Raw genomic sequence first — 21,855 nt, forward strand, 5'->3', positions numbered from 1 at the left:
CCCCAAAATGGCCGCTGGCCGGCTCCTGTATTAAACTGCAAGAGCGGCTACCCCAAAATGGCCGGCGGCCGGCTCCTGTATAGAGCTGCAAGAGCGGCTACCGCCGGCCATTTTGGGGTGGCCTCTCTATGCTCCTGTATAGAACTACAAGAGCAAGAGAAGCCAGAAGAGGCGAAGTTGCTGCAGAAGAAGAAGGCGGCGCAGGAAAGAGCTCTCAGGCAGCAATGGGGATGCGCTCATCGGCCTTTTAGCGCTGGGGCCCGCCCTCATTGCTGCGGAGAGCTCATTTGCATACCGGTTAAAACTGGTATTTCTACGGAACGGCGGAAGGTAGGAGACGAATAGCCTTTCTTAAGGCTATTCCGACGTGGTAATTAGAAAAAAAAGTATTTTAATGGTAGAATCCCTTTAAATCTCCCATAGAGTTAAAGGTCAGCAGATTACCTCTATGGTGGCCATCTCTTGACTCATCTTGCGCATCTTTTCCTCCTTTCATTAAAGGGGATGTCCATATTTCTCATAGAGGAGGTTCCCCCATCTTTGTAGATCATAAAGGAGGTTCTGTGATCTGGGACCACATTCATGTGCCAGAAAAGGAGCATCTTCCATTCTGGTGGACATGAGACGTTCACTCATTAGAATGGCTGCCATATAGTACCACATGGCTGTAGCTACCCCTAACAATATCAGCTGTTTGTTGAGTGTCTCTTTATTGAACAGCCCCTTCATTGTCTCTACATACTTCTTGCCTTGACACATTTGCTTGATGTTTAGGGTGCTTGATGTTTATAAGCATAATTCTGTATGGAACCAAATTTTTTTCTATTGCATTAACCATTTTATAGCTGAAATGGATTGTGGACCTCCAGAAGATGTAAAATATGCTAAAGTAATTGTAACATCAACATGGCCTGGAGGAAAAGCAGAATACCATTGTGACGATGGGTACGTAATGAGCAGCCCAAATAATACCCGCATATGCAGCGACGATGGAATATGGAGTGAAGCCCCGCAGTGTGAGGGTAAGTCTCTAATGTAGTAGGGGGAAGACTGAGGAGGTTGAGACAATGAAGATTTATTTCTGTAAAACTTTTGTGTTGTGACTATAGAGATCGATGAGTGTGAGTCACAGCCATGCCAGAACGGAGCAGTGTGCAAGGACCGGGTGGCCCACTTCTTATGTGACTGTCCGGAGGGATACAGTGGAAAACATTGTGAATTGGGTAAGACCCCTTCTCAGTGATGGTGTGTAGGTGGACTGTGATATCCGTTTACATTACAGTGACTTATTGGAACGTGTATACACTAGATTGTGTACTAGACAGGCCTTTCTACTTCTTTATACAACCTCCATATGAAATTGCATAACTCTGTTACAGAATGCTAACCTATTACTGGACTCTACATGTAAAGTACAGGGGCCTTCTCTCCTTCTAGCACTATTCCTAAGAGAATATATATACAGTACACATATGACCCCAGCAATCTACCTTATAGGCTCCATGCACACAGATCTGACTCACTGGCTGATAAGACTCATCTTGATGTGTATGGAGTCGGGTATGTTATACAATAGTGTAGCAATAAAGAGGTAGATCAGGGCTATGTTTTTGACAGAGACTATGAAGCATAGTATTCTGTTTGTGCACTTTGCTTGACTGCTGTTTTATGGTTAATTTACAGACATTAATGAGTGCTCCTCAGATCCATGTAAAAATGGAGGAACGTGTCAGAATTTACCTGGAGCCTACCTTTGTGCCTGCCCCGAGGGCTTTGTTGGTACCCACTGTGAAACTGGTAAAAAAAAAAATGTTATTGTTATTACTGTCTCTTACTTAGTTATGATCGAGATCAGAGATAGATATAATACTCCAGATGGTAGAAATTATAGTCATGTTGTGCAGACTCTGCAGTTTATTAAGACACCCTGTATGGTCATCATTTTCTGTTCTTTGATGTTACAGTGTTTAGTTCACAGGGGTGAGCAACGTAGAAGAGGAACAGAAGAGTTTTTTCTTATTATTCCTCATAGCCTTAAGCTGGCCATGCACATCAATAGCTATTGGCTGACAGCTGTTCCTCCCGACCTTTCCATACATGTGCATGTTGAGTTTCACCAAGAGTGCATGTGTGACCATACTGGAAAGGCAAATAAGTCGCTGCCAGACACATATCTCCCTTAAAGGGGTTATCCAGCTTCCAAAAATAATCTGCAAATACATCCACAGCAGTGCTAAATCTTCACTGTTCCCTTGTGCAGCCTTTTCTTGGCTTCATTTTACTTGAGAGTCCTTGTATCACTGTTATTTGCCTGCAGTGAATCTGTGAAGAAACTACATTTCCCATGATGCATCTCCCTCTCTCACTCCCTGTGTTTACTGCTCACAGGATAGGGGGAGAGGGGAGTGAGCTTGCAATCAAAACATCATAACATCATGTGACCTCAGATGTGGGAGTGATTTATTACTTGTCATTTCATTGGAGGTAGGAGCAAGCAAATGCATCATGGGAAACATAGTTTGTTCTCAGATTCACTGCATGTAAATAACAGTGATACAAGGAGCCTCAAGTAAAATGAAGCCAAAAAAGGCTGCACATGGGAACACTGAGCATTTAGCACCGATGTGGATGTATTTACAGATGATTTATGGAAGCTGGATAACTAACCCCTTCAAGTTCCAAAGAACAGGCATATGGCAATTCAACATGCCCAATTCTTTCTTCTTCCAGCTGAATGTTTAGCCAGTCACAGTAAATCAGTGAGTTGGCCGGACTAAGTGTTACTTGTATGGCTACTTCTTAAAAAAAAATAATAATAGGAAATTTATCTTGGATTATGTTGGAATATTTTGGGTTGTATTGTACATGAGATTTGTAAAGCACTAGTGTGTTTGTTAGTTTTTTAAAGTTTAGTTATTCAAATACTTTGCGTCTTTTTCGGCGACACACAGGATTTATCATTATGTCATTTTTATTTCAGCTTATATACAGTCCTATGAAAAAGTTTGGGCACCCCTATTAATCTTAATCATTTTTAGTTGTAAATATTTTGGTATTTGCAGCAGCCATTTCAGTTTGATATATCTAATAACTGATGGACACAGTAATATTTCAGGATTGAAATGAGGTTTATTGTACTAACAGAAAATGTGCAATATGCATTAAACCAAAATTTGACCGGTGCAAAAGTATGGGCACCTCAACAGAAAAGTGACATTAATATTTAGTAGATCCTCCTTTTGCAAAGATAACAGCCTCTAGTCGCTTCCTGTAGATTTTAATCAGTTCCTGGATCCTGGATAAAGGTATTTTGGACAAACAATTCAAGTTCAGTTAAGTTAGATGGTCGCCGAGCATGGACAGCCCGCTTCAAATCATCCCACAGATGTTCAATGATATTCAGGTCTGGGGACTGGGATGGCCATTCCAGAACATTGTAATTGTTCCTCTGCATGAATGCCTGAGTTGATTTGGAGCAGTGTTTTGGATCATTGTCTTGCTGAAATATCCATCCCCGGCGTAACTTCAACTTCGTCACTGATTCTTGAACATTATTCTCAAGAATCTGCTGATACTGAGTGGAATCCATGCGACCCTCAACTTTAACAAGATTCCCGGTGCCGGCATTGGCCACACAGCCCCAAAGCATGATGGAACCTCCACCAAATTTTACAGTGGGTAGCATGTGTTTTTCTTGGAATGCTGTTTCTTTTTGGACGCCATGCATAACGCCTTTTTTTATAACCAAACAACTCAATCTTTGTTTCCAAAATGAAGTTGGCTTCTCCAAATGTGCTTTTGCATACCTCAGGCAACTCTATTTGTGGCGTACGTGCAGAAACGGCTTCTTTCTCATCACTCTCCCATACAGCTTCTCCTTGTGCAAAGTGCGCTGTATTGCTGACTAATGCACAGTGACACCATCTGCAGCAAGATGATGCTGCAGCTCTTTGGAGGTGGTCTGTGGATTGTCCTTGACTGTTCTCACCATTCTTCTTCTCTGCCTTTCTGATATTTTTCTTGGCCTGCCACTTCTGGGCATAACAAGAACTGTCCCTGTGGTCTTTCATTTCCTTACTATGTTCCTCACAGTGGAAACTGACAGGTTAAATCTCGAGACAACGTTTTGTATCCTTCCCCTGAACAACTATGTTGAACAATCTTTGTTTTCAGATCATTTGAGAGCGGGCTGTCCATGTTCGGCGACCATCTAACTTAACTGAACTTGAATTGTTTTGTAGAAAGAAATGGTCCAAAATACCTTTATCCAGGATCCAGGAACTGATTAAAAGCTACAGGAAGCGACTAGAGGCTGTTATCTTTGCAAAAGGAGGATCTACTAAATATTAATGTCACTTTTCTGTTGAGGTGCCCATATTTTTGCACCGGTCAAATTTTGGTTTAATGCATATTGCGCATTTTCTGTTAGTACAATAAACCTCATTTCAATCCTGAAATATTACTGTGTCCATCAGTTATTAGATATATCAAACTGAAATGGCTGTTGCAAACACCAAAATATTTAGAACTAAAAATGATTAAGATTAATAGGGGTACCCAAACTTTTTCATAGGACTGTATCTTTCTTTTTCAAGAATACAAATGGCGAATGTGTTTGTTTTTTCACATTTTTCATTTGTTTCTTAATGTCAGGAAGTGTCACTATTTTTTTTTTTCTCTGTTCCATTTGTTTTGCATAGTTTTGTGTCATCGGGGAATGGGGCTAAAAGATTTTTTGGTTTTGCGCTGGACAGCGCCTGCAGTCACTTGGCACCAGAGCCAGGACAGGAAGCGCTGTGTATACGGTGATCAGGACGGCAGAGGCAGCAATAAGCCATCTCTATCTCCTATATGCAGAGTCCGGCGGTCACTGACCGCAGCTTCCCTCTCCTACAGCCGTAGACTGTGCAGTTTCCATTGCAGCGCCACTTGCTGAGCCGTCAGTCATTTGGTAGCCATCAAGCTATTAATATTAATAACTTTAGAAGAATTATATTAGAAACTAAGTATATGCAGTCACTTTTTTTAGCACAGCCATCTTTAAGCATCATATCCTAGGAATCATAGCCAGTATCATATGCCAGTACTGGCAGGTCATGAAGCAGCTTAGTTTTCCCTTTTAGTGGTGGAACATTACAGCGTAGCTCTTGAATGGTGCTGACATTTGGAAACCCATTACACATACGTATGCTCTTAGAAAGATCCTGTAATAATATTGTAGCACTGGAGTCTCCATAGAAAGCCGCCTGTTTCCTGCCTTGTAAACATGATGATGCTGTTTGTGAACGTACATTATTAGCGATAATCTGACAAATTTATATCCAGGATATTCTAAAACACTTAACATGTAGAGCGTGCAAATAAGAAGTGTAGTGCATTGGACGGAGATTAGATGGATGACTTCTGCCAAAAACCACTTTCACTACATAAGGCAGGCTTGTGCACATGCATTTTAGACCTGGACTTCCATTGTGGGTTTATCTTCTGGCAAAGTGTTCTCAAATACCCCCATGCCTCTTATGGATGCAGTCTAGACATAGACAAGCTGTCCGGATTTTGCCTTTCTTCCTGACTCATCATCGAGTTTTATAGACAAATATTCCAGATCTTATAACCTCCAACCTAGCCACCGACAGGCCATTACGACAAGTCACATATCCATGCTGAGAAGTATTTTCTTGGGGTTCAGCGAACACCCCACTACTCCTGTCCCTTCATAATTGTTAAAATTATGATTGCATTTTTTACACTTTTCATTTATTTCCTTTTATTTTTATTTTTTTTTTACATTTTCTTACTCAAGTTACTTCTCCACTCACACTTTCAGTGTAAGAATACTAAATTGTAAGCAGTCCATATATTTAAAGGGGATGTCTTATCATAGAGGGGCTATATCTATCGGGAGTCCCTCGGATCCAGATCAGCGAGTCGCTGCAAACTGTCAAAGCAGCTGATCTGAAGCGGAACCTGATCTATGGGCCTTGAAGGAAGGATCTCCATTGTGGCTACAGTACGAAGCGGCCACCAAGTGTGCCTCTCACTTTGTAGAACCTGTTCACCATTACATAGACATCCCATCAATTTGTGCAATGCTTAAAGTGGACCTTTCACCACCTCCTGGTGGTCCACTGATTCTGTTGCAGATGGAATTTTTTCTTTACCTCGCACCATTCTTGAGTAGTCCCTTCTGCTACTTTCAGCATAATCATACTCTGTACTGTCAGATGGGCAGTCCATGGCTGGAGCAGACGGACAGGACCGACTACCTGAAAGCAGAAATCCTTATTGTGCTGAAACTAACAGCACTGATTGCTCAGGAACATTGGGGGTACAGAAAGAAATTCATCTTCATCTGAATGGGTGAAGTAGCACCTATTAATGGATGCAAAGACTTGGATTGGTGGACGTGCTAAACGGTCCACTTTAATTTTTCCTGTTTTGATTTTTACTGCAGGTAAACTTAACTTATTGACAGGTTTACCTACGAATTACTACTGATTTCTTGGGTCTCAGGAAGACCACACTTTGTTTTCTATCTCCTTATTATCAAGGGACCTTCCTAAAGACATTGGCCAAAGAAAGTTCCTTTTAAATTTGAAGATACACAAGTAGAAGTACCATAAATCTTAAAAGACCTATTTCTTAATTAATAAATCTACTTGTACCAACAACTGAACATCCAAATGAAGAAAACCTAATAAAATTAAGTTCTATGCTTATGTTAGTTAATCGGTACTTATACTTTGTGTGGCCACCTTAAATATCAATGGCTTTATCCAAACTTCTAACGGGTCCTGTGCTTCAGCTTGGAAAAAGTCTGCTCCGTTCCTCCTTACAGAACTGCTTTAGCTCATAGAGATTGGTGGTCCTTTGTACTTCAGTATCTCGCATCTGACTAGACCTCTTTTTATGAAGTTCTGAACCTTGTTTTCATGCTTGAGGTTCTCGTGTTGACCTGCAGTGTTTGGTTTCCTTCAGATGTCTGTCTACAAAACATTTGCTAAAGGCTGATCCAGCAAACTTTGAATGAGCTTTAGTCAGTGCAGCTCCTTTGCTTTGTTCTTTTGTACCTTCTCCTCCGGTTTTTTCATGGTGGTGGACTCCTAAATGATGACATTAGGTGATGCAAGTAATGCCGAAGAACCTCAGACATTGAGAAATGCAAAGGGAAAGATGAAAGTTTAGAACAAAATTTACCCCAAATCCCCCAAAATCTTCCTAACCAAAAATTATTATTTATGTTTTTGGGGGTTGCTTTTTTTAATAGGAAAGTCCCCCCAGAATCAAAGTGTATTTAAATAATTAAAATAAAGAGGTTTTTTTCCAAATCTTTTCCATCAATGTTAGAAAAGTTTTGGTCTGGCTTCAGCAAATAAAACAAGGCTGCAATAAACTGTAATACCAGGCACAGACACTACTAAAGCTAAAGAGTTGTGCCCCGTAAACAATGGAGGGTCCACACACCTTAAAGGAGTACTGCATCCCCTTCACACAGCTGAATGTCAAGGGGCCGATCTAATATTTGAAGGCCTATGCTAATAATAAACCAACAGGTTACGAATAAGTCATGTAAGATAACTGATAACTAATAACCCCAAGCAGGTAGTCTATAACCTGTAGTTATTGCTGACAATTGTTGGTTGCAGAAATATTAAAGTTTGTAATAGTTTCCAAATGTTCCAGAAGGAATGTATAAAAAATACTCATTATTTGCAGGAATTCTTTTTACAATACCAATGTTTTTTTAAAAGTCTTATAAAAATCTGTAAAGTTTTGTAAAATGTCTGTGCTTGATGTGCCCATATGTCTACTTTTCTATGTTCTAATCTATATTTTTATCATATACAATTGTCTCCAGAGCTGGATGGATGTCAGTCTTCTCCATGTCAGAATGGGGGCAAGTGTGAAAACCTGGCGGGTTCTTACCTGTGTGTGTGTCCTAGAGGCTTCTATGGCTATCATTGTCAGACAGGTGAGTGTGCATACATTTACATGTACATATTATTATCTTATTTCTCTTACTTATATAGTGGCAACAAGATTACATAGAGATACTAATCTCATTCCCACCATCTGTAAGGGTGAAGGTCTAGGAAAAACAGAACAGTCAGGGTAAGTTCACACAGGGTTTTTGGTCAGGATTTTGAGCCCGTATTCGCCTCAAAATCCTGACCAAAAAGACAACTCCCATTGAAATCAATGGGAGCCGGCTCCCGGAAAAAGATGCTCATTCTTCAGGGTGATTCGCTTCACGATTCGGCCTGGAGACACTCCCTCCTCCTGACTAGGCCCATTCATTGGGCCTAATCCAGTGCGGAGTGCACGACCGGATGCTGGTGCAGTGCACTGGCATTCAGTCGCAGCTACCTGTATTTTGGAAAGGAGACCACCTCAGGTTCTGGTCCAAAATACCCTGTGTGAACTTACCCTCACTGTTGTTCATGGGAAGAGCCTGGGGTTGCAACTGATGCTGAGCAGCATTAGCCGGCACATATGATAGACAAGGGTGGTGTTTCTGATCTAATATTGATTACTTGGACCAGCAATATCAGATATTGACCAAACAGTTTAAGGCTAAGCCTCATATAGCGAGCCACAGCCAAAAAGTGCTGTGGAAAAGACTGCAGTTGAAACACATCACATTTTTTTCCCACAGCGCTTTTCACAAAAAGTCTGCAGAGTTTTCCTCTGCTAACGTTTTTCCCTATTATACCTATATGCTGAAAACGCCGGCATTTCCGTAGGTATAATTGACATGCTGCGATTTATAAAAATGTGGTGTTTTTTGAAATTGCAGCATTTCTGCTGCGGATATTTTTCTGCAATGTGTGGATGGGATTAGCCAGAATCCCATCCACTTTGCAGGGAATGTAAAACACCGTGGTTTTCGTAACATGGGGCCCCAGACTAACACAGCAGGTGAAACTTCTTTACTAATTCATAGGTAATGATAATGTTTTCACAGGTAAAACTGAATTACTATCTAGTAAATGGTAGAAAGCTGTAATAGCTGTTAAACAAGATATTTGTCCATAGTAGTAATCTATAGTTTTTTTTTTTAGTAAGTGACTTATGCTTGCTCAACCCTTGTGGCAGCCGTGGTGTCTGTGTGTCCAGTGCAGAGGGCGCAGTGAGCTGTAATTGCCGAACTGGCTATACTGGCATTACTTGTGAGAGAGGTAAGATTGGTATCAAAAGCTTTTTCAGGCTAAGGCCCCACGTTGCAGAAACGCAGCTTATTCTGTTACAGATTTTGTTGCAGTTTTTGAGCCAAAGCCCATAATGGCTACAGAGGGAATGGGAAATATATAGGAAGTTCTTATAGTTCTACTTTCTGCTCAGTCCATTCCTGGCTTGGCTCAAAAAGCTGCAGCAAAATCTGCAACAGAAGAAGATACATTTCTGCAATTTAGGGCCTCAGCCTCAATGTTTCTTCTTACAAAATCCATGGAGAAATCTTAGCCTGGTTTTAGAGCCAGAAACTTCCCTACTCGACTGTTCCCCAGTGGTTATATCACACACCTCCGCACTTCCCCACTTGTCACAACCAGACACTACCATCATTTCCCCATTAGTTTCAGCAGGCCCTCCTCTTACCTTCCTAGTCACATTATGTGAATATATTAGCATAACATGTATGAATATTCATATCTGAATACAAAGAGCATAAAATGTACAATATAATTTTTATTGAGAATGTTAATATTTAAAGGGAGTCTGTCACCAAAACCCAGCATATCAACCCAGTCCTGTAGGGTCATCTGAATTAAGCAGTGTTTTTACCTTGTGAATCAGTGACTCCTATGGTAAGATATCACTGTTCTTGTTAGCATGCAAATGAGGTCATTGGAGCAACGAGGTGTGTGCTTTGCTCCAGACAGGTAAGCACAATGCCCCTGGTGTTCTAAAGAGCTTATTTCTGATTCAGGTGAATCTAGTATCTCCATCTACAGGGCTGGGTTTATATACTGGGTTTTGGTGGAAGACTCCCTTTAAGACACTTTGTATCTCTTCACCATCCTCCTATAGATCTGCTGCCTCCTTTGTCTTTGTCGCTGGGTGCTGTGGGAGAAAACAGTGTATGGGTCTTTTGGACCCCTCCTGAGGAAATACCTGGACACTTATCAGATGGTTTTGCTGTGAGTTACATGGCTCCAGATGGCTCCTCAAGGACAGACTTTGTGGAGAGAAGTCAAACAGAGCACGAGTTGCGAGGCCTCAGCCCTGGGCGCCCTTATAATATCACAATAGTCTCTGTGAAGCGCAACCTACGCCATAATGATATAAGCCGGCCACTTACGCTCTCTGCCCGCACAAGTAAGACATTATCAATTAATATTCCTCTTTTAATAAAATCCCATTGATGTATATCTGAGACTGCTGAACATACGTAAGAAAATAAAACTATATGCGTGACTCCACAGGACCACCTACAGTGGACAGGCCACGGGTCATTTCTGTGACCGAGTCTTCTATTACCGTTTCTTGGTCACTCAACCCGCACAGACACTTGCCAGTTGCACATGTTAGACTGTCCCTGCAGCACCCGAATGAACGGATCCAGCAGGCCGAGCAGGAGCCATCTGCAGGAGAGTATACATTTAGGTAAGCATGAGGACAGCGTAAAGGCTTTCCCTAAGTTTGAGTGATCACTTACTGCATGCAGATCACATCATGCAAAAAAACTGGGATGGCCACATATGGTTTGGGTAATGCGATCTGTGTGACGGCCTCATTTACCAGATTGACCACAGGTCTGCTGCATCATAGTTATCTACAATGCTGTGAGTTCCAGCCTGATCGTGGTCTACTGTCCCATAGTTAAAGCATCATTCACTGGATTACTGTGATGCAGTGAGTTTGGTTCGGCGAACCATGGTTATTCTGGGAAATTGAGCTGTCTCATAGACTTTGTTACATAGACAACACATCACCATTGAAACTTATTGTGGCCAGACAGTGATAACTGCAGCGGTGTAAGAGATCAGGCCCCATGTGACCAATATGATCTCCTCTTCTTACATTTGATCTAGTGTATCCATAGACAAGTGTATGTTCCATATTTGGTTAAAGGGGTTGTCCAGGATTAAATTAAATCCCTACACTAATCTAAACACCCTCCTCCTGCTTACTTTCTAAATAACATAATTTATCAATAATGTATATTTACCCATATCCCTGGGACAGTCATGTGGCCATCATACTTACCTATCTTCTTCCTTCCAGGATTCTTCCTGCGGGACAGCTCCTTCCTGTTTTCTGACTGCCGGTACATGCTATAGCCCCAGCGCTGCTCTGTGCAGCCGATAATCCATCTCCACTGCGCAGGTATGGGAGCTGCATCAGAGACCTATGCAGAAGAGGTGAATCATCGGCTACAGAGCAGTACTGGGTCTATAGCACGCATCGGGAGTCAGGGAAGAAGGATGGGCCGTCCCGCAGGAGGAAAACTGGAAGGAAGAGAGGTAAGTATATAATGGGGTTAGGGGTTGAGCTGAGTAGGTAGGGCTAGTAGTTGTGAATGGGATAGGTAGAGAGACAGGGACGTGTGTATGGGAGGGAGGGATGGAGGTGAGAGGTACCTAGCGTGGAAGTTACATAGCAGGAAACTGAACCTTGTAAACAAATGCAGAAGATGCCAGGAGCTCCCAGAGACACACAGAAATCACTCAAAACACTGCTAAAGGTATATGGGTGCATTTATTAACCCATTAATAGCACTAACAGACTTTAAAAAAAATAAAAAATTTTGCCTGGGTAAAAAAAAAAAAAAAAAGTATAGTGTTTACATCATTATTTCTACTTTGTCAACGTGATTATATTTTTATCTCGACAGAGATTTACTGCCTGGTGAGAAATACTCCATCCAGATCAGTACGTTAAGCAGTTCCGACCCTGGGAACCCGTCTTCAGAGAGCCTGCCCAGTGTACCACTGATAGCTTGGACACGTAAGGCAAAAAGGGGGTTTGCTAGTTGAAGAGATAATGGTAGCATAGCATAGGATTTGGGAGAAGGTGTTGGAAGTGTTTTCGTGTATATTCTTACAGCATGAATGAGCAATCTTAGTATGTACTCCAAACTCAGCCATGACTTCATGTCTGTAAGACTGTTGTCTTTTCACTTGCCAGGTCCACTGCCACCCAGTAACTTCTCAGCAGTGCTGGTGACTACAAGCACGGTGCACTTGAATTGGGATTCACCCCCTGATGGCTCCGTGGATGGATACATATTTAATGTAACACATAACCACAGCACCAAGAGTCGATACATACCCAATGGGAAGATGACATCATATACTGTGCGGGATCTACAGCCTGGTCAGAGATACCGGATAACAGCGACTGCTCTGAGAAATACCCCACAAGGCCCTGTGAATAGTGACCCGAAGACACTGAGGATACAGACATGTAAGTAAGATATTATAGGAGAGATGCGGTGCTCACATACATTCTGTGTATACACATATTATTTGCTGTATATGTTGCAGTGCAGAGGGAAGGAACTCAGGAACCCAGATGGACATCTCCTAGGATTTTAAGGAACAGACCTCCACCACAAACTCCTCCAGAAATTCGTATGCTAACAGAAAGGGGTCCTCCTGAAACTCCCCAAGCCCACAGGTAAAACTACACAGAAAATCATATTTGGAACATTAGGAAGACTTACAGTCTATGACAGTTTCTCCATTTTCAACATTAAAGGTTTACAGAACTGACAGATGGGCGGAGACGTATCACTGCCAGGTTTAGTCATCATACCAATAGGTCTATCAACATCACTAAAGGTGAATAAAATTTTATGTAGAACCAGTCACATTTCCACTGTTCATCCCCAAAAGATCTCAGTTGTTCATTATTTTCTCCAGAACCTGAAGCTCCTATCAGGGTGGAGAATACTGATGAGTCCTCCATCCCCGTAAGACAAGCACTGCAGTTACAAGACCCTGAGCAGAGCAATAGAGAAGGTATGGAACAAGCTAGCCGAACCCTTGTGAAATGTGTGATGTCCCGGGACATTCAGGTCTTCCTTCATTCCCCTTCCAATACTCTTTTACATGCAACCCTGTGGAAAAGATGGGACCAGCAAATGTATCTCTGTACAGGGTGCCGCCATACTCTGTTCTTGTTACAGTCATTTGTGATGCTGATTTGCATTTTAGATACAATGAAACCTAGTCAGCACACACCATTCCTGAGAAACCAGTGCTGTTAGTTTTGCTGCCTGATTTGCTATTTAGGCTCTGTACTGTCAGTAGGGCGGTGTCAGACAGGGGGACATGATTCAGAGCTCCTGCCTGACACCGCCCCCCTGACAGCACAGAGTCTATATAGCATATCAGGCACCACTACCAGGCAAACTAATAGCACACTCATGCAGATAGCTGGACTTGGCAAAGGTGGTGAAAGGTTCTCATTAACATGGATTGTACAGGAATGGAATAAACATGGCTGCCTTCTTCCAAGAACAAGTGCCACACTTCCAGTCTTTGAGATGTGCATGGTATTGCAGCCCAGCTATTGAAGTGAATGAGGCTGTGCTGCAATGCCACATACAACCTGTAGACAGGGTTTATGCTGTTTCTGGAGAAAAGAAACCATATTTTTCCATTCCGGGACCACCCCTTTAAATCAGTAGTTTGTGTAACGCTGAGGGCGCACTTCATAGCCATGATCCACTGTTCTCTGAACAAAGAATTGCTACATGGACTTGTCAAATTAATGGATTATGGCTGCCTTAGCAAAGTAAAGCACTAGTTATCACTTAAAAATAGTATATGTGCTTATTTACTCACAGGTACCCGTGGAGGCTGCCTGGAAACACCATGCATTAATGGAGGAACTTGTGTGAATGGAGAAATCTGTGACTGCCCGCCAGGATTCAAAGGGCAGCAGTGCCAGTTAGGTATGTGGAGCTCGCAATTTACTTTTAGTATGTGAGACAAATGGTGCTGCTTTGGAAAACCAGCTCATTATTAGTGACTGAAGCGCAGTAACAACACAACCAATACATTGGTGGAAGTCACGTGAAGCCCGCAGCTTACACTGCACGGATCCGTGTAAATTCTGAAGAAGACCTGTTCTAAAAATATGAGGAGGCACCAGGATTGCACACTCAAACAGTGAAAACCGACTGTGTGATGGATGTTTTTTTAACAGTCATCACGCGGCCACATTAATTTCACTGTGGACTATGCACATGGCCAATAATTTACCAGCCCATTGTCATGGACCATCAATTACAGGTCATGTTATATTTCTGTCCGTTTCTACGGATTCCTTTATTCACTATAATATATGAGGGATCCATGAAAACATCAGCCCCAGGAGTGCACAACAACCATGAAAAATTTACGTGGGAGACTTTTTTTTTTCTTTTTTAGAATTTTTTTTTTTTTTTAACTTCCTTATAGATTGCAGAGAATACCTAATATTACTGTATACATGGCGAACAACTGTAAGCGTTACCGCTAGTTTCCCGTGGATCTGGACTTTCTCATAGCCCTGTCCGTATATGGCCGCACTGGTTAATACATCTGCAGCTGCACGAATAAATGACATCAAACATATTTTATTGAGAATATTCTGATGATTGACTTCAATTCTCCAGGCGGCCGCGTATAATGAAATCAGTCAACCCTTGCCGCGAGGTCCAGCAGTCAGGGCAGCGATGTTACACAATGTGAATATTATTGTTTAAGGATCAGCTTGTATGGGTCACCAGAGACCGTGTGAGTCATTTGGCTGCCACGGTTGTAGTGCGATTGTGTGGGCCGGGGCTTTGTTTACTGGAATATAGAAGTGTGCAAGCTGTTACAGAGGCTGACACCTTTACTCCTCAGCCTGCAGAAAAGAATCCTTCGCCTGCACCAGACTCTACTCGGAAACGCTGTCACATCCTGTGTGGGAGGGAGGAGTCTGTCACCACCTGTAAGTAATTAACCCCGACTACATCATTGCACCCTCCTGTCATCGCATGTAAGGTGCAGAACGGACTGTTCCATTAAAAGCACAGCGCAGGGAGAGTGGATTCTCTCCAGAGCCTTTGGTCTGAATTGGCAGGAGATGCTGCACACTACATGAATAACTAACAAATGTGAATGTTTCTCTGATCAAAGAGATGGATGATGCCAGTATTTACTCAGCTCCATGCTCTTTCAACTCATAACTCACATTTACAGCTTTGTTTAGTTTCAGACTATTTTATTAGAAGGCACTGGAGAATATAATAGGAGTATGAACGCAAGTAGTCCAAAGGACCATAAATGCCTTATATTACCAAGTATACATAAAGAGAGTGCATGGAAAGAAAAGGAGACGAAGGCATTAGGATTTAACTGTGCAGGGAAATAACACTTAGCGCCAAGTTCATTACTAGGAGGGTGACACTAGGGGGTCATCTTTTTGGAAAGTGTCCCTTCTAGCAAAGAAAAATTGTCCAAAATAGAGAACCCCTCTAAGACGAGTATTAAAGGCAACCAGTCACATGGAAAATGGTGTGTAATCTGTAGGGAGCATGTTATAGAGCAGGAGGAGCTGAGAAGATTGATATATAGGTTTGTGGGAAAAAATTGAGCATAACCTGTTATTTATTCATTTATTTCTCTGCTTAGGAGTAAATGAGTCCAGTGGGCGGGGCTAACAATGATTGACAGTGACTTAGCACCGCCCACTGGACTTAATGACTCCTCCTAGGCATAGAAAGAACAGAGACATAAATGGATAAATGATAGATTATACTGAATCTGTTCCCATAAATCTATACACCAATCCACTCTGCTCCTCCTGCTCTATAACATACTGCCTGCAGATTATACTGTATAGCATTTTCATGGTTACTGGATTTTACAGCACAATTTTGGCACAATTATTACATTCCAAGACATGCCTGCTTACCAAGGAGCAATGAGCCTAAAATGGACCTATTTTTGGCCAATTTTGACCCAAAAGTGTAAATGCACAAAAAAAAAAAAAAATCTGCTTTCATTGTTATATGACTCTGGGTGATTTCTACTGTTTTGTATAGGTACAGGCGGGTGTATAAGATCCAACATGATGTATGCTCCAGAGAGATCTGTGAAGGCACTGCCAGAGGCCGACCAAGTGAGTAACACTAGCTGCTGCCGGGTCCTTGTCATGGTACAATAGTACAGGATTACATAGTGCTTCCTTTATTAATAGGAAATGTGCAATAATAAACATTCACCTATAATAATAGAATAAAAGATGGTTATTTATTGGCGGCACATTGTCCTATGTAAATGACCTAGCAAAGTGTATTGAGGTCAATGATCTGATTCTAACCATTCAGTAGCAATGACCTGCTGCATGTTGTGGACACGCCATCCATTGTCAGAGATGAACATTTATTCCTGTTCATTGGACTACCCAGTCGGCCCATGTGAATAGCTGCTTATTGTTCACACCTTGGTTGGTAATAAAAAAAATCTAAAAAATAAAAAAATTTAGATAAAGCTCAGAAAAGCTTCTTTACTAATCTTCACTTTTTGGCCCCTATTGACACACAGGGAATGACCATCAAGACAATGCCTGGCTGACGTGTCTCACCGCCATGGCAAGTAACTGGCTAAGCAAATGTTTTCAGTGTATCAATAGAGACTAAAGGGAGATGTGAAAAAAATCACTGGGATGTGTTTATTCTAAGATCTTAAAGAAAAAAACACCCAGACAAACCCTTTAATAAGAGGATGTAGTGGGCTCCTGTGCGCCCTCTAGTGGTGGCTGCAGTTATAGTGTAACTTTATGCAGAGATTGTGAGCTGGAGATAAAAAGAAACACAGAAAAAGATGGAGGGAGACCGTGCTCTAAGCTGGAATAAAATACTGGAGAGACCTAGCACAGAACCTTCTGGAAGACACTTCTCTCTCCCCCTCCCTTATATCAAACCACATTCACCTATTCACGCACACTATACAATATAGAAGTGCAGTAAAATGTATATTTTTATTTTTTCTTAGGGAAGAGAGTCCCAAGCAAACCTTGAAGAACAGATCAGGTAAGGAACTGCAAATAAGAGATCTTCCACGTAGCGCTGCGGGAAAAAAAGCGGTGGAAACACAGTAAAGTGTTGTTTTTTGTTTTGTTTTTTGGGGGGGGGGGTTAGTAGGCTCAGAAAAAAGGACAATAATAACGGACAATATAACAGACACATGACCATTACTCATAGACTTTAATGTTATAAATGAATGGCCGCTTGACGTCTGTGATGAAACCCGTTATTGTGCCCTGGATTTTTTTGTCCGTGAAAAATAATGCAAATGTGACAGATCAGGTGTAAATGGAAACTAATGGACACCAGATAAAATCCCATTGCAATCAAATTTTAACAGACAGTTCTGCTCGTGTCTGTTGCTAAAATCTTGTAATGGACAATAGCAATGGACACTACTGACGGTCACCACTGGTAGTGTGAACCATGCCCAAGTTTTTTCATCTGTTATATTCACGCACAACAGATTTGCACAGGACAGTTGGCAAAATGACACACCGTGGAAACACTTACGTTACACACAGTTTTGTACAGTCTGTGCAATGTGGATAATATTTTTCCTAATCTCACCTGCAGCAGAATGTGACAAGTGGTGCGGGTTTCATTACAGTTAATGTCCGTTTCATGCTGTGGATTTTCATTGCAGATTTCAGCCTTTGCAATGCACAGAGAGAAAACTACAGTATTTCCTGCATAGGCTGAGGTCACACTGCGAGTTCACAGCAGGTTAGCCATGGTAGAATTGCCTGCGGTTATCCCACAGTGCAGAGTGTCACATGCCGTGCAGCAGATCAGTTATGGCCACATGTTCAACACAGCACCAGCCAGCAAAGGATTTTTTTTTTGCCGTGGCCCATTGTGGGATCTGTTCTGCAAACTGGCGGCTTGTTGTCTTATCCTAAAATTCGCACCAGATTTCTAGCAGAAATTCTAGTGTTTCAGTTCTGAATGTCTTTAACCTGGACTAAGGCCCTACGTTGCAGAAACATTGCTTTTTTTTTTGTCACAGCCTCCTATAAATTTTCCATTCTTTTTATAGACACTCTTGGCTTTGGCTCAAAAAACCCTCAGCAAAATCTAGCTCTAAGCACCTCGGCATATTTGCTTCCTCCCAGGAGCCAATGTTGGATTCAGACTGAGTTCACATGTAGCTGTAGTGTGCCAAGCAGCCAGTTACAAGTGTCTTACTTCAAATTCGCACAGTTGTGGTGCAGTCTGGTTGCTCGGTTTTCACAGATGGAATACTGTGCACCAATAAACTTCAATGCAAACCTGTAGCTAAATGCTTGCGTGTCTGCTACCCGGCACACTACTGCTATGTGTGAATTAGCCTAAAGGATGTTTGTGACTGGTTTAAGTCACTTTTGTGATGTTGTTCACATTGCACTAATGAGAGCTCTCGATCCTTTCACAGACACAGAAGCACTAGCCACTGCTTGGGGATGGATTCATACATCGCATGGCCCCATGTCAGGCACTGAGCTTGTCTGCCCCTCTCCCCAACTTCATGGGACCCTGCACAGCTGGCACCGGCCATGTAAAGCCATCACTGAGTGACCAAAGGAGAAACCCTGCCCTCGGCCTCCTCTGCTGGGGTCCAGTGGGGTGGCATTCCCTTTTCTCTTCAGCCAAAGACCTGCAAGACCATTACTTCTTCTGCCTACAGGCCTGGTGTTGGTTGTACTGTCTAATTTGTCAGACGGGCGGAGCACAGGATTGCAGCCTCTGCTACCAACCTCCAAAAAAATCACTCCGATCATCTCGTGTCACACTAAATGACTCCAACCTGCCCAGTGCTGGCCCCAATATTGGAATATGTAGCACAAGACTCCCCATATCCAGGTCGGTTGTATTAGCTCCAGTGCTGGAATGACCTGCAGATTGTTCTCCTATGAACAGGCACAGGTAAAATGGATTAGTACGTGGGAGATAGAAACCTCTCTACTTTGTTGACCACAGATACATGTCTCTGCTGCTCTGTTTCGTCACTGCATCTGCAAGTACAGTCTGAAATAGTAAAACTTCTCAATTACTATGTAGCTTAGACAGAGATAGGAAAGCACCAGACAAAGCAAGAAGCTCGTTGTGCAATTTCTCAGACTTTCTTTTTATTTTTATGGAGACTCTAAAGCATTTTGTGTATGTGGGATGTCCCCAACAGTCTCTGTGTCACAAGGAGACGGGTAACGAATTGTTTATTCTGGATGATAGGGCCTTACCTGGAAATGACGGCCTCCCACATACGCTGTAGCAGCGGCAATAAGTTAGAGCGTCGTGCACATGACTTCACCAGCTCAGGCAGCAGCATGTTAGGTTGTACCTCCAGGCGAGGGAACGACAGCACTAGGAGCTGCACCGAAGAAGATTGGGCTCTAACTGTGTGTGTTACGTTTTGCCGTCAGAGCAGGCGCTTTGTTTTTTTTGTTTTTTTTTCTTTTTATAATAAAACATTTTGTAAAACAAGTGCATTTTGTTCTCGTGTTAATTTGGTGAGCATACCCACAGAGCATGTCAAAGGTTTGGACACCATTTTTCATGTTTTTTTTGTTTTATTTTCAACATTGTATATTTATAGTAGAAATATAAAAACTATGAAGGAATACATATAGAATTAGAGGGGTTGTACCATGTTTTGAAGTTATTTTCTATCAATAGGATAGGTAATATCTTCATGACAGGAGGTCCGACAACTGTTACTCCTCACAGTCCTGAGCATGAGGGTCCGGTTCAGTTATATTTTAGACTCTTCAAAGTAGCCCCCTTTTGCTGTGATCACAGCTTTGCAAACTCAGCTTCATGAGGTAGTCACCTGGAATGGTTTTCAACTCACAGGTATGCCTGGTAAGAGCTCACTTGTGGAATTTCTTGTCTTCATAATATGTGTGAGACCATCACTGTAACATACAGTGTTTATGCCTATTTAGCTGCTATTTGTTTTAAAAAAAAAATTGCCTTGGAGACCCCTTTAAACCATGCAGGTGAGTCAAACCAGGAAATCAAGACCAGTCATGACAACCATCAAACACTCTGATGAAACTGGGTTTCATGAGACCCAACCCCAGGAAAGAAATACTAAGTCACCTTGGCTGCAGAGGATAAGTTCATTACAGTTACCAGCCTTAATAAACGCAAATTATCCGCACCTCATATTTAGGGCCCACATAAATGCTTCACAGAGATGAGTACCAGACACATCTCAGCATCAAATCCGTGAGAATCTGACCTTTATGGAGGAACTGCTGCAAAGAAGGAACTGCTGAGGAACCAAAAGAAGAAAACTACTTGAGGCAGGAAACGCAAGGAATGGACAATAGACCAGTGGAAATCTGCATTGAGTCAAAATGTGAAAGTTTTAGTTCAATCCGCCATGTCTTTGTGAGACGTGGAAAAGGTGTGTAAATGGTTTCTACCTGTGCGGTTCCCATCATGAAGTATGGAGGAGGTGTCATGCTGTGGGGGTGCATTACTTGTGATACGCTGTCCCATATAGTATGTGCTTAGTGGGATCACCATTTGTTTTTTCAACAGAATAACAACTCCAAACACCTCCAGAATATGTAAGGGCTATTTGATCAAGGAGGAGAGTGAGGTTTAGGCCCTACAGGACGATCCGCAGCGCTAAAGCGCTGAAGGAAAGACCACAGTGGGAATGCATTGTGGTTCTTCCCGCAGAGCTTTGATCAGAAAGTTACACTAGTTTTCCTCCACGGACTTTCTGTTAGAATTATATGTACGGGGAAGCCGCTGACATTTCCGTAGATATAATTGACATGCTGCGATTTCCAAAACTGCGCCAGTTTTGGAAATCGCAGCGTGTCTGCGCAGCAGTTTTTACCACAACGTGGGCATGGGAGTCGCATGAATCCCATCCACTTTGAAGTTACTGTAAAACGCCCCGATTTTTCCCGACCTTAAAGGTAGGTTTCATCAGATGAACTGGACCACAGAGTAAAGGAAAAGTAGCCCACAAGTGCTCAGCACCTCAGGGAAAACCTTCAAGACTGTTGTGACAAAATCATCCTGGGTGACTACCTCATGACTTTTTTGTGTGACTTACAGTAAATCTGAGATCATTGGGCGTCTGACAGATGGGATCCAAGGTTGGAGGAGCTGTGGCGCTTTCTCGAGCACTGCAACCACAGTTTACACCACCTGCTCTTAGTCTCATAGTGGTTGTGCAGTGTAATTACAGCCTCGTCCCATTCCCTTGTATGGAATGAGATTGTAACTACATCGCAGAAACAGGTCATAAATAAAAATGAACTGGACAACCCCTTTGGCTGCGTCCACACAGAGTTTTTTTGGTTAGGAAACTGACTAAAATTCCTCCTCCTAAAAATGCCTCAACAAAGGACTGCATGGTGAGGCGTTTTTTGGAGGAGTTTCCTGACCAAAAAAACTCTGTGTGAACGCAGCCTTTAAGTGAAGTGCTCCAGTTCTCTACACTTCTGTTAAAGTGACTCTCCAGATGTCCTTATATAAGTGATATATTTCTCATACTTATTATTAATTCTGCCCTTCCTGTAATAGAATTCAGGGCTCCATATAGTGACTCTGGCGAGCCTGTGAGCGATTTGAGCAGCCAGTATGAAGAGGCAGAGCTGCGGGCAGGAGGGGGAGAGCAGCTGTGTGACCGATGAGACAGGAGGGGTGTCTGTACATACTATAGCTAACCAATATTCACAGCTCTGCTCTCAGGCTATATTCACATGCTGCAGACTTGCTTCATCCGAAACAACTTTACCCTTCATATTAACAGGGTCACTTCTGAACAGGTGTCTGTATTTCTGCAAGAACTACTCAAAAGCAGAAATTCCTGCAATTGTTTTTGTGTTTACGGCTAAACA

The 21,855-nt window shown here is 42.3% G+C and overlaps 1 protein-coding gene across 2 annotated transcripts in view; it reads left to right on the forward strand.

Annotated features, from left to right (window-relative positions):
* SNED1 (sushi, nidogen and EGF like domains 1) overlaps positions 1-19,472 on the forward strand; it is a 91,029-nt gene extending 71,557 nt beyond the window's left edge. For both annotated transcript variants that reach the window (XM_075268945.1, XM_075268947.1), the window contains 17 exons: positions 846-1,022; positions 1,110-1,223; positions 1,684-1,797; positions 7,859-7,972; positions 9,063-9,179; positions 10,030-10,317; positions 10,425-10,605; positions 11,837-11,949; positions 12,130-12,408; positions 12,489-12,621; positions 12,703-12,785; positions 12,867-12,965; positions 13,796-13,903; positions 14,841-14,928; positions 16,025-16,101; positions 16,977-17,014; positions 18,423-19,472. In XM_075268945.1, coding sequence (XP_075125046.1) covers positions 846-1,022; positions 1,110-1,223; positions 1,684-1,797; positions 7,859-7,972; positions 9,063-9,179; positions 10,030-10,317; positions 10,425-10,605; positions 11,837-11,949; positions 12,130-12,408; positions 12,489-12,621; positions 12,703-12,785; positions 12,867-12,965; positions 13,796-13,903; positions 14,841-14,928; positions 16,025-16,101; positions 16,977-17,002 — 2,111 coding nt within the window. In that variant the 3' untranslated portion in view covers positions 17,003-17,014; positions 18,423-19,472. The remainder of the gene's footprint in view (positions 1-845; positions 1,023-1,109; positions 1,224-1,683; positions 1,798-7,858; positions 7,973-9,062; positions 9,180-10,029; positions 10,318-10,424; positions 10,606-11,836; positions 11,950-12,129; positions 12,409-12,488; positions 12,622-12,702; positions 12,786-12,866; positions 12,966-13,795; positions 13,904-14,840; positions 14,929-16,024; positions 16,102-16,976; positions 17,015-18,422) is intronic.
* Positions 19,473-21,855: the final 2,383 nt, after the last annotated feature.

The sequence above is a fragment of the Leptodactylus fuscus genome, chromosome 3, assembly GCF_031893055.1.
Source record: "Leptodactylus fuscus isolate aLepFus1 chromosome 3, aLepFus1.hap2, whole genome shotgun sequence".
Lineage (NCBI taxonomy): Eukaryota > Metazoa > Chordata > Amphibia > Anura > Leptodactylidae > Leptodactylus > Leptodactylus fuscus.